Genomic DNA, 13,642 nt, shown 5'->3' with positions numbered 1-13,642 from the left:
ACTGCAGTTTGAAAACTGAACTCTGAACTGAGCTCTGAACTCTGGCTTTCTGATAAGAAACTATCATTACACCTGGTTAAAACTGAATCCATTCCCTTTGGATCAAATAGTAATCTCAGCAAGGCTAACAGCTTCTCAGTTACTGGGTGACAATATTATCACACAAAAAGATGAAATGACATACCTATATAGGTTCCATCCTGGAAGCAAATCTTTCCTGTGATAAAATGGCCACCAATACAAAAAAGTCAACCAAAGAACAAGATTCCTGTACAGGATCTCCTCACTGGTCAACAAAAACACCTTGAAGACCCTAACATGCATACCATACTAACCCTCATACAAGGTTTCTTCGACTATGCATGCACCTCATGGTACAACAGTACCTCAAAAGGCCCGGCTTAAAACAAGGCTCCAGACTGGTCAACAAATTGGTCAGGCTACTACTTGCAGGCCTTCCTCCCAGAACCCACCTTACCCTACCCCTGCCCATTTTGACAGGCTGGAATGGCTTAGGGTTGATGACAGTAGAGTAGGCTACAGCAACTTGCAATGGGCATGCTACATTAAGATTCGCTACACCACAAAGTTACCCATGGCCATGTAATCAATCAAAATACTTTCTTAATGTCAACGAAGTCCACAATCACAACACCAGAGGGAGTTCAACAAACCATGTGCAACCCAGATTCAGCTCAAACAAGAGTTAAAATGATTTGCTCCTCCTAAGCCATTCAAATGTGGAACGCCCTGCCAACAGCCATTAAGAAAGAAAGCCCTAGACTCCTTCGAAACCGCTCTCAATTGGCCCGTAAGTCCCCCATCCCCGTTTCCTTTCCACACTGTTTTTTCCTTTTTTAACTGTATATAATTATGATGATTTCCTTATGTAAACTGTGCCGTTTCTAGTTCTATCCTCAAGTAACAGATGTTGTATTTACCTGTACTTTCGTTTGAAATGTACCCATTCTGCATATAAATAAGAAATGTCAACCCCATATTGTCGCACCAGACTAAAAACAAAAGATGATGCTCAGGAAGTATTGAGAAATAGACATACAGATGGATAACGGCTCCAGTGTTCATGTGATGACTCACAGACTCAGTTCCATATTATCTATAAGTTGTACTTTTCTCCTTAAACATGATTGAAATGACCATTAAATGACCCCGAGGAAAAGCAGAAGGGGTCATACAGAAATTAAATTCAACTTTGCATTGCTAAAGTTTACCAGACCTGTACGTGCCCGTTGGCCACGACTCATGCAGGAATACCCGTTGTCAACTTGTCATAGCACCCGTTTTAACTATCTGTCTGTGTCCCACATGGAGATCTCTGTATAGTTTGATGGCCAGAGATCTCTGTAATTCATTTTATATTCATTCTATTAATCATTAAGTTGTAGATTTGGATCATTATTACAAAACATACATTAACCACTTCAGCAATAGGATAGGCCTATACATTTCGGCCATTTGAAAATAGACGATCTACAAGCTGGAATTTTCAAAGAGATTTTTATACAAAACTTAGTTGAAATGGGACTATTCTGCATATGAGTTACAAGTTCTTTCTACTTTTTGTACTTTAATTTAGGCCTATACATTTTAACCCAATATACTTTTGTACTTTAACTCATCACATTTAGAATTCTGGACTTTTACTTCTACTACTAGCCTACATTGCAGTATTGATACTTTTTACATAAAAGTAAAGATTTTGACTTTTGAGTAGCCTACTTTTTTCTTCACGCCACTGGTGGAAAATATTGATTCTTCAGAATTTTGGGTACAGGTTTCGTTTTCCATAAATGGGCGGGGATTTCCGGTAATACCACCGACTGCTGGACTGTTGCGTTTATAACCAGAAAACTCCTCCCCACAGAGTTAGCTCCTCCCCCACCAACTTGTCCCCTAACAAAAGCAGGGCAGCTGAACGACACAGTGGTTGAGAGAGGTTTGGTTTTAGGTTACCGTTCGGTTTGTTCCTGTTTTTCCACTCCGACGGAGTTAAGGAAGTGATACCGCAAACAAACCCTTTCATTTTTCACTCAAGGACTGACTAATAATCCACCAAAAATGACAGAACAACACCAAATCAACCCATGCCTGAAGCGCGTCTTCACAGCGTTCAACGTCTTTTTTGCGGTGAGTAGACTGTTATATCGTGTGGTTTAAATATAGTTTAAACCTACCACACACACACACAACCTTATTGTTGTGGAGAATTAAGAAGTGCGCACTGACTCCGCAGCTAGGTTAAAGTTCCTCTGGTGGGCTGAGGAATGGAAGTTTTTTAGAGTTAGATTAGGTTAATAATACTATAGGACATGTCGACAGCAACATAACACAGACGTTGATTAAATAGGATTGTGTTCAGTCGACGTTTTGGCTTTTATTGTAGTCGATAATAACTATAGGTTTAGGCGGCCGCCTAATCTAGATACGCTTTAATTATCTTCAATCCATGGAGTTAGTTAGTTGGAGAAAATACGATGATCCCCTCATCAATGGAGAATGTTGTTGAATGATGATAGTAGCTATAGATTAAACATTACAAATCGATACACATGTATTACACATTGACATTCAAATGGTTTATTAAAATAAATTATTTCATAGTCTAAGTGGAATGTTAACAGGCCTCGATGTACCCCCCCACACACACACACACACACACAGTATTGCACTGGCCTGAGAGGTAGGTAGACGCTACTAGACAACATCCTGCCATTAAACTAAACAAGGATCACAGGAATTGAATTGGATCAGCATGTCATGATGACTCATGATAATGTTTGATCGATCGCGGGATGAGTGAGAAAGAAGTGAACTGAGAAGTTCAAGTTACTCCTACTGGAAATAATCGGATCAGAGTCAGACCATGGACTGGATCAGACCTGTTGAATAGGCCTATCTCACAGCCATTCCCCGCCCCCTTTCCACTAGACCTAGTGGTGTTTACGTGACGTCACTCCATAGACGTTACATGTTAAAAGAGACCTACATTCAGAAGCCATAATAAACGACGCTTTTTCTGAAGGTAAACTTCATTAGCTGTCTTGCCAATGTTACCATCTTGTTTTCTTCATAATAATATTGGTCTTTTACATTTTATTATTCTGTGATCATTTAGGTTGACACTCTTGAGCTAAGCCAGGGTTACAATTTACAACCGGTATTATCCCCAATGGCAGTTGCATTGGTTTGTTTGTGGACTGGCCCTAAAACTTGTTTTGTTGCATCATTAGTGCAGTCGGGTCTGTAAACTGAGCTCATGTCACGTGTTGTGATGCAAGCATTGTGACGCAAGCATTGTGTGTAGATTGCTTGAGTTGTTATTAGTTAATCAATTTGTTGGTACTAGGCTATAACAAATACAGGTAGTTCAAGATATACAATTAAAAGTATATTCAGTGATTTCGCTTAATTCAAACATCACTTCTCTTTTTCGTTTTGTTGTGATAATCCTCCCTACTATAGAGTGTGCTGAAGGAGTTCCTCCTTGTCCCCAGTTAACCCCTGGGGTAGAAAAACTTTTTCGGTTTAGTTTCTGGCTAGGTGGCCCAACCTTCATCCAATCAGGATAGAGAGTGACCTTCCACCAATCATGATCGAGCGGGGGCGGGCCTTGGTGTGCATTCTGTTGGCATGTGTGTGTGTGCAGCCACACGCACATGATGGTTTCGGGTGTGACAGTACAGTACAGTAGAGAGGCAGGGCTTAAAGTTCTCTTTCATAGGGGTAATTTAATGAGATCAGTGCAGATTTGCAAAAAAATGTTTCAGTCTTGGGATTTTTGGGGGCTTTAAGCCCTGAGTAGAGGGACCCCCACACGGTAACTCTGTCATTTCCCAAACATTTCGGGCGGCTCGCCGGAACCGGGCCGAACCCTGGGCGCGTTCCTGGGGGGTCTGGATGTTTCGGGGACCCCCACACAGAGTTGCACCACTCACTTCACACGGCTGTGATTGTTATATAGTGTCCAGTTCCACTTTTGTCTGCTCATTTGTGCCATCACTTTCAATTTCACTTTTTAAAATATGTATCCTGAATCCTGAGTTCTCTCAGGCATCCCGACCTGAAAATGGACTTTCTATTAAAGAGCTGGAGAGAGACTCCTGTTACTGAACAAACGCACTACTATAGCAAAGAGTACTATCAGAATATAGAGCTATATTTAACACGTATTTTAACCAAAGAAAATCACTTTCCTTTTATTTTATTTGAATTAAAACCGTTAAAGTATAATGAGATGGCTCAGAAAATCTTCCATAGTTGCAGCCCAACTATCACATGGTCATGTACCGAGCATGCTTCTCATAAGCCTGACTAGAATAGGGTTCAAGACAAGTACAGTTTGCAACAATGGCAAGTGTCACTAACGCATTTGTATATTGATATCTCTCAGCGCAACTAAACAAATTCAAGGTCGACTGTAGTTCTGGCACTATATTTCTACATTCCTCTGTGGCACTGTAACGGTGATATCTTCCTCGTGTTTCAGATTGTGGGAGGGCTGATCCTTGCCCTGGCTGTGTTGTCTCATGCCGTGGCCCGCTCAGCTGGAGGACTAGAGGTAAAACACACGACGAATGAACCACACAACAATACACACACAGGTCTACACTCTACACACAAACGGCTCCAGCAGAGAGCTCCAGACTTCCCTCTCCAGAGCAACAAATAGTAACTTAATTCATCCAAGGCCATTTTGGAGATATAATCCCTACATCTCTACGTCTTCTCTCTCTCTCTCTCTCCTCAGTATAACTATGGAGGCCTCGTCTTGCTCTATGTGCTGGGTTCTTTCACCATGCTCATCTCCATCCTGGGAGCCTATGGAGCTCACAAGGAGAGGAGGGTGTCCCTCATCCTGGTGAGTACTAGGAACCGTTCCCACACGACACAGACGAACACGCGCGCGCATGACTGGTAGCCGTGACTGTGAACCACTAAGGCCCTGTAATATAATGACGCCAAACAAAAAAGATTTTGATTGTAGCCTACAATCTATATTTCAAGAGTCATCAATTTAGGGTGAGGGTTTGAGATAGTAGGACTAATGACTGGTCTAACCAATGACTAGTCTAAACCAAAAACTGTCTAAACTAAGTACTGCATCCATAAATGCAAAATGTGAAGTGGGCTGTTATAGCGCCGCCATGAGGCTTATTAGAAACATTTTGGGTGGAGGTTCCTAAACTTGGGACCTAAACTATTCATTGTTCAAATCGCATCCGTTTAAAATCTGATTTGAAAATCAAATTTTGGAGGCACAAAAATCTGAAAATTCAACCATCCATCCTTGGAATGCACATCCCTAGTATTTATTTACACATTTTGATTTAGTCATAGTTGAATAAAGTTACATTTAGTTTTTGTCACATTTTAGTAATATATGAAATTGTTTTAGTCGACTAAATATTACTAAAATGTAATGGCTAATAGTCTGATGCGTTGTGAGCTTTTAGATCTGCTATTTTCAGCATGCAACCAAGCATAAAATAACTTGTTAACTAGTTCTACTGGATCTCTACTCCACTAGTCCCTCCCTAACATTTTAATCTAGTTTTTTTTTATTGACACAAATGTCATTATATTTAGTGTTAGTCATCATAGCTTTAGTTTTCCTCAGTTAAACATTTTTCGTCATAGTTAGTTTTTCATTTATTGTCCGTGTGGAAATGAGTCTTCGATCTCAACAGTAAAAAACAAACGGTTACAACAGCAACAACACTTAACACAATTATTTTCTCATGGCAAAAAAGTGCAGGACAACAGTGGCAAATACATTGGAAAAACAACAAATCTAGCGAGACATGGTATCATTTAGTGCCTTAATGGCATTTGGTATGAAGGAATAAATAAATAAAAATACGATTAGATACAGCCTAATCTTCCCAATGATTTTTGAGGCTAGGTTTACTATTCGCTGCAGCTTGCTTCTTCCTTTTACATTTAGATTGCCATACCACATTGCCATGTTAGAAGTTTAAATCAGGTTTTTATAGACTGTTTCCATAATATGCTTGCTCACTCCTATTCATAGTCTGGATTTTCGGTGGTGAGCTGACTTGCTCTTCATCGCGGCTCGTGACGTCATGTTGTAGTTCGGTGGTCACCTAACCACCGAAAATCCAGACTATGTATGAGCCTTAAAGGAGTTCACTTTAGTTTTAGTCAACGAAATCAACAGTATCCATAACCATCTCCTTCCCTCCATCTAGTTCTTGGTGTGTATGGTTATCGGAAGCCTGGTCATGCTGAGAGCCGGAGTTCCCGCTGCCTTCCTTCGTTCCGAGGTGAGACGACGCTCGTGTGACGCAATTATGATTCATGTTCTGTAAATCTTAACGACCCGGTGAGATAACTCTGTGACAACCAAGATGAGCAGTGACTTGACTCCGGATACGAGGAGCGAGGAGGTGGTGAAGAAGATGAACCCATTCTGACCTGAGATCAGATTCTAAAAATGTCGTCTACATCCTGACAGTTTTCAGTCGTTCCTCAACTCATTTGACTCTTTTCAGAGTAAAATCTGCCTCATTTGCGTGGCACTCTAGCGCCTTTTTATTATGAAAGAAATCCCTGGCAAAAGAAGTGTTGAGAGAAGGAGAAAACTGAACTAAACCCTAGAAAGAGTATAGAGAGACTGTAGGTTGCCAAAAGGTATTTATAATACATCTAATGGTCAACAACGGGCGCAAATAATAAATCTAAGATTGAATAATGGTCAACAACAGGCGCAAAGACAAGTCGGACGTGTGCATGTTTGGGTTAAACGTTCATTAGACAAAAACATAAAGTCAATGTAAGGCCGACAGACAGAGTTCCATACACGGTACAGAATTACAGTTAAGTTACAATTACAACACCACACCATAAGAGGGTGTTTTTAATTGAACTCTTCAATTACAACACCCTCTTGTGGTGTTGTAATTGAACTGGTAAAGCTGTTTCTAGAGCTTAGGAACCAAATGGACCCTCGACTCAGAGAGTGTACCAAACCAAATGGTCATTTGGTTCCATTTGTACACCCGAGTTAAATTAACATTGATCTTACAATATAGAGATAATTTAAGTGTTACTACTGTGGATGTTAAGTTGCTTTGACTCTGTCTCTCTCAGCTGGATGGGGTGATGGAGGACAAGCTCAAGGCCTTGGTTCCGTTGGACGAGACTACACAGGAGAACAAGAACGTGGCTAATGAAGTGCAGGAGTTTGTAAGTTGCACGCACACAGCACCACACACACACACACACACACCAGGACAAGAACACGTATAGGTAAAATATTTGAGTCTCATTCCAATGATGTGCACACACACAAAAAAAACACAGAACAAATGTGTTTTCAAGACATCTGATTTGGTGGTGGTTGCCGGGTAAGTCGGGGAAAGTAATAAACCACACGAGTACCGTAGGTGGAGCCATGATAATAAAGGGAAGGAAAGTAACTCTGGCTGTGCTGTTGTGAAACCGCCGCTGTATTGTAGAGGCATTTATATTATTGATCTCGGTAAATACCACCCTCGTCACAATGGGCAGAAATGGTTGAACATTTGGCAAACATTCTGTGAAAATGGCAGATGTAGAGGCTCTCCATATCGCACACCGCGCGATATGGAAAAATATATAATATCACGATATTTTTCTATGCGACTACCTACAAGGTAACAAAAACTAAAAGAAACGGACCATTCAGACCAAAATACTCAGACAAAAAATGTTCGACTACCTTTGTTCACTGACAAACTACATAAAAACTCAGCTATGATGACTAAGACTAAATATATTGACAATTTGGTCAACAAACAAAAACTAGGCTAAAATAGAGACAAGAGGTCCAATTTAAGTCATTTTACACTGAAAATGGCAGATCTACAAGCTCAAAACACGTTGCAGACACGACACATGAACTTGTAGATCAGCTATTTTCAGCATGTGTAAAAATCAAGTCATTACGACGGCATCAAGGCCCGCCACGGCTCTTTGGGGACAACGACTGCTACTATCAGATCATCATTCTACAAACTGACTGCGACTCGAGAACACATTGTCCTGCCGCTTCCTGTTTTTTTCTTTCATGGTGTGGATTGATTGGGTAAAACACGGCAGCAGGATGTCGGGCTGATGCAGAGGCCTCAGCCAGGCACTGGGCCATGGCTACACAACATGACGGCATATTCACTAGGGCTGACGCAGAGGCCTCAGCCAGGCACTGGGCTATGGCAACACAACATGACGGCATATTCACTAGGGCTGACGCAGAGGCCTCAGCCAGGCACTGGGCTATGGCTACACAACATGACGGCATATTCACTAGGGCTGACGCAGAGGCCTCAGCCAGGCACTGGGCTATGGCTCCACAACATGACGGCATATTCACTAGGGGTTACTTTACTGTGAGGTGTGGTCATTTTCCTATCAACTAATACACCACATTTACAACTAATTTGACGGTAATATCGGATGGTGCATAGTCTGTATGTTTTTATGAGTTTAATTAATAATTCATTGTGTACCGTCTTCATTAATGTTGTTAACCAGTAGGGGTCCTCCTCGACATGCCTGGCAGAGACCCAGAGGAAATAAGATAAATAGCAAGGGTGGTTGCAGGTTGTACTCGTGGTGGTATACGCTCCTGCAAACAAGCTGTTTTCCAGTCTACTTTAGAGGCATGGCAAGATTACAATTTTTAAGGCGATGAAACTCCTTTTTATAAATTAGACATTCTAATTAATTCAAATAATATCTGGGATTTAAATGGGCGCTTTTCCAAGTACTCAAAGAGGCTTTACCCATGTGTGGGTGCCAGGGGAGAGAACAGATAAAATGACAACTTCATTAAACAAGTAAAGGTTCAGAATTAAAAGCAATTAAACACTAAAAGTAACAAGTTTGATATCAAGTCTAGTTGGAAGGGCTAGTCTAAACAGGTGGGTTTTCAGGGCGCTTTTGACTGTAGGGAGGGAGGGGGCATCTCTGTTTGGAGAGTGTATTCACTATTCAGAGGGAGGTGGGAGCAGCCACAGAGAAGGCCCTGCTGTCGCCCCAGATTTTGCGCTTGATCTTTTTGGGGACCTCGGGCCGGCGTCGCTGGACCTGAGGGAATGGGACATGTAGCTCGAGGAGGGCGGAGAGGTAGCGGGGAGCCAGCTTGTGCTGTAGGAGTATTTTGAGGTGAATAAAATGCAAGAAAGCTCCCATGGACCCTGCAAAAAACGACTATACGAGAATCGGAACAGTCAAAATATAAATCATGCTTAGTATGTACATGGGATGCGCCAGCCAAAAAATATATATTAATGAACAAAAATACAATGTTCGGTGGGCATTCAATCTGGGCAAGTAACCTAATCGGTGTGGGCGTGCACACTGTGTCATACTGGACAACCCTAATGCACACACACACACACACACACACAGTTGGTCACACAAATCAAGTTATATGGTACAGCAGATGGGACCTTGGCGCTTAATGAGCGTAATTGAACATGTATCTCTCCCCCGCCTTCCTTCCTTCCTGTTTGTCTTTTCCTTTAGCTCCAGTGCTGTGGTCTGTTCTCCTACAAGGACTGGCAGAGCCAGATCCCAGACTCCTGCCTCTGCAGCGACCAGGAGCTGATGGAGGGCCAGTGCATGACCGTCAGCTACGACGTGAGTACACGGGCAAATTATTTTATTTGGATCTGATACGACCTGTGTTATTTTTGTGTCCAGTGCAAGCCTTAAACTAACACACTCCTGCTATCCTACTGGATGTCTAACATCTATCTCTCTTTGCTCTTCTAGTCCATGATGATGTTCGGACTGGCCCGGCCCAAGAGCATCCACAAAGAGGTCAGTCTCCTATTGGCATGCAGCTCTGCCCTGCATTACAAAAAACACCAATTCAAATTTAAAAGATATTTCGGCTAAAGTACGAGTTTTTTTTTTTTTTTAACTGAAACTTTGTTTCGTTCAGCCCTGCTACCCTCTCATCAAGTACTACGTCAACTTCATGGCTGATGTGGTGCTGGGCGTGATCTTCACTCTGGCTGTCCTGGCGGTGAGTAAAAATGGCCTGGCATACAGTGTTGATTTAGTGAAGTTTTAGTCAGTCTTTTTTTAATGGTTTTAATTTAGTTTTAGTCACCTGGAATGTGTTGGTCTAGTTTTACTCGACTAAATAAAAATGTTGTCGACTAAAATGCATTTTGGCGGGCCTTGATGCCTTTGTAATGGCCGATTTTAAACTTGCTGAAAATAGCCGATCTACAAGCTCACAACGTGTTGCGGAACGACGCGTTGTGAGCTTGGATATCGATTCGCCAGACCTGGATTCTGTTAAGCTTTTCTTCTCTTTTTTTTTTTTACACTTGCGTTGTCGCGCCTCTCTTGAGCAGACCTGTCGTTGATCCAGGCGTCAATGTCTGTGTTCATCACTGTCTGTTCACAATATCGTCAAATACAAACTAGTCTTAGTTTTAGTCATCATAGCTTAGTTTTCATTTTGTTTCCATTTAGTTTTTGTCAGTGGGGAAAAAAAGGTAGTCAACAAAATCAACACTGCTGGCATAGCACCACCCATGAGGTCGTTGGCTTGGCCTACTGGGAGTGTGCACGCAAAGTAATACCGAACTAATGGACAGACGGGCGCCCAGCGGAGGTAATTAGTCATTATAAAATGCCTATATGAATGTTGGTACTCATGTTTGTCTCTCTCTCTCTCCTAACAGGTGCTGGGCATGGTGCTGTCCTCCGTTATGATCCACCAGCTGCGTAACGTCCCCAGGACTACCATGATCTTTACCATGCCACCTGTCTTCAACCCCCAGCCTCCCAAATACCAGGAGCTGTACAACACAGCATAGTGTGCTATACTGTGTCAATCATGGAGGGGGGGGGGGGGGGAGGAGAAAAGGGTTGATATTGATCTTAAGATTATTTTCTTTCTTGTTTTAGCTTTCGCAAAATCTGCAATCAATGCTGTAAGAGCTTTAGTTTTTCATTCATCTTATAAAACAAATTGACTAAAAGGGAGGGCCGGCACACAAGAAGACGTACAGTAGGTGTGCAACTATAGATTTGCCGTCCGGAACATCTAGTTTGCTGAAAAGGTCCATCATTGGATCTTTCATGTGGTAAACGCATCGAACACTTTACAAAGAATAATGTCCACTCCTGTACGGTCCTATACCCGCTAAAGAACTCTTAACCGATTTTAAAAACTAAAGCTTTCTTTCTGGCAGGAAAATAAAAAAGAGAATCCTGTTGCACTGACGGGAGAAATTTTGTGCTTTTTCAGATTTCATACCAATCGTAAAGTCTGCCTGGCTGCAATTGTTCAACCCGCGTTTATATTTACCATTTGAAATATTTTTGACTTTTTGGTGTGGCCTCATTGAATGTGAAAGTGTTTTGAGTTTGCATTATATTGACGTTCCTTTCTTCTTTTCATTTTATACATTCTGTCTTGGATATTTTAGCGAGTTAAACCCATGTAAATACTTTTCAAATTCCTTCCACAATGTCTTTGTAGACAGTGTTGTATTAAGGATCAGCAGCATTGGGGAGATTATACTTTAACTTTAAACAGAGTGCTGTGATTTGTGCGTGTGAAAATCTGACTTGTCGTGTTGGGTGCGTTCAGATATAGCGCACTGTGCAGTGTGCACTACAAACTAATATGCGAGTGCTCCCGGTGCGCATTTCCGAACTCACCCGTTTCTATGCCCTCCGCCAGTGTAGATGGAGATTTAAAGTCAAATGAGGAGTTGAGGACTGTGCCTTGAGATTTGGCTGTGATTGTTAAAGCATTGTTTTCTTTTTTTAAACTTTGTACGGTTTCCTTGGTTTTGATGACAGTGAATGTAAGCAAAGGGATTCTCAATGCCAAAGAATGCATAATTATGGCACTGAAAGGGCCAAAACACTTGTGCCTTAAAGGGACCCGGACCCCTCGTTTAATAAAGATAATTTAGGTTATTAAAACCTGCTGTTGATTATTTCCATTTCTGCTCTGTATGTACGGGTGTGAGCTGTCCTTGTTGGATGACAATAAAGTTTGACTAAATTTACAGTTCTGTGTACATGTGGATTTCTTTTGTGAGCTATGACTTTGTTTCAAATGCTCCAAGAGTGTTTGTGTGGCGGCTGGCAGTGATTTTGGGTGGCGGGGGGCTATAAGACATCCATTATACTATATGCTACTAGTTCAACCTGCAGCAATAGCATCATATTCCAGATATCAAAGTACAGCAATGACAGACACTACTACAGGCCTACACTTTGTTACAGCAAGTGCTCCACAACAACAGAAGTGTATGCCCACAACAAACACTCCATTCACTGAACATTGTTGTCTCCACCAGGCCGAAGGCCTAGGGGGAGAGTATGTTTTGCACTCCGTCCGTTCGTGTGTCCGTCCGTCCGTCCGTCCGTCAGCAGCTAATCTCGGCCACCGTTAACCCGGTCGATGCCACATTTTGCACACACTCCCTGGATGCCAACGATGAACCTCTGCCCCAAACTTTCCAGAACGGCCTGTTATAGCGCCACCAGGAGGCCGCTTTGTGCAAAACAAGTTTTTGCACAGTACACCTACAGATTTTGTCCAAACATCACGCAAATTGGTACACAGTCTCTCTAGAGCCATTCAACCAAACTTTCACATTTCTCACACTCCATCCTGATTGGTTAAGATTGCCTTCCAAAGTTCACATGAGTGCTCAGTTTCAAACAAAATGCTGCAAATCATGAACACATCGCGTGATTTCCGTGAAATTGTGCACCCACATTCCCACTAGGCCGAGGACCAAATGCCACATGAACAATTTCAACTCAGCCTCAAGGTGGTGCTATAACTGGCCGAAAAGTGTTTTACCTCTAACTGCACGGATCTGTGGATAACTTTGTATGCCAACTCCCTAGAGGCCAAGGAAAAACCTTTGCCTGGAATTTTTCACATCTGCTCTTTATAGCGCCACCAGGAGGCCGACATATGTAAAACACATTTTCTATTATTACTCCTTCAGATTTTATCCAAATTTCATGCAAATCGCTACACATGATCTCCATAGTCATGTGATCAAGACAGCTTTGTTTGATTTATCATATTCCATCCTGATTGGCCACGATTGGCTCCTACAGTTTTCAGGAGTAGCAAATGGCCACAACTCCTCAACGCAGCGTCCGATTGCGATGAAACTGTGCACGCATATTCCCACTAGGCTGAGGAAGAATCCTGGTGGAGACCTGTGCCGATTGGCACTTTATCTAGTTTGTATTGTAACGCAGGAACCATTGCCAACTTATGCCCTGCTACTATATTGCCCACAACCTATTGGGTGTGTCCCATAGAGTTATATATCTATAGAGAAGACACCCGAGTTCTCCTTCCATCCACTTGCATTGAGTTGCTCAAAAGCGCATGAGGCGGATTCACTCCTCCTTCCTGGTAGGAACAGAGTGCATTCTGGGATGGATTGGCATTGGCCCCAAACACATGAACGCGCTGCCGTTGACTATCATTGTGCCGTTTGTGCGCGTTCACGTATGAAACATTCGTTCACGTGTCATGGCCCCAATCACATGAACGTGCGCAATGATAGTCAACGGAGCAGCGCTGTCTCGAGCTGCAATACCAAATCCGGCC

The 13,642-nt window shown here is 42.3% G+C and overlaps 1 protein-coding gene across 1 annotated transcript; it reads left to right on the top strand.

Annotated features, from left to right (window-relative positions):
- Positions 1 to 1,921: 1,921 nt before the first annotated feature.
- On the top strand, positions 1,922 to 12,067 carry LOC310853410 (tetraspanin-8-like). Its single transcript, XM_083757742.1, has 9 exons — positions 1,922 to 2,148; positions 4,508 to 4,579; positions 4,769 to 4,879; positions 6,231 to 6,305; positions 7,132 to 7,227; positions 9,550 to 9,663; positions 9,799 to 9,846; positions 9,971 to 10,054; positions 10,725 to 12,067. The coding sequence occupies exons 1-9, from the start codon at positions 2,080 to 2,082 to the stop codon at positions 10,857 to 10,859; spliced, it is 804 nt and encodes a 267-aa protein (XP_083613868.1). The 5' UTR covers positions 1,922 to 2,079; the 3' UTR covers positions 10,860 to 12,067.
- The last annotated feature ends 1,575 nt before the right edge of the window (positions 12,068 to 13,642 follow it).

Source organism: Protomyctophum parallelum, assembly GCF_964188405.1.
Source record: "Protomyctophum parallelum genome assembly, chromosome: 22".
In the NCBI taxonomy this organism is placed as follows: Eukaryota; Metazoa; Chordata; class Actinopteri; order Myctophiformes; family Myctophidae; genus Protomyctophum; species Protomyctophum parallelum.
This window is presented reverse-complemented; position numbering and strand designations above follow the sequence as displayed.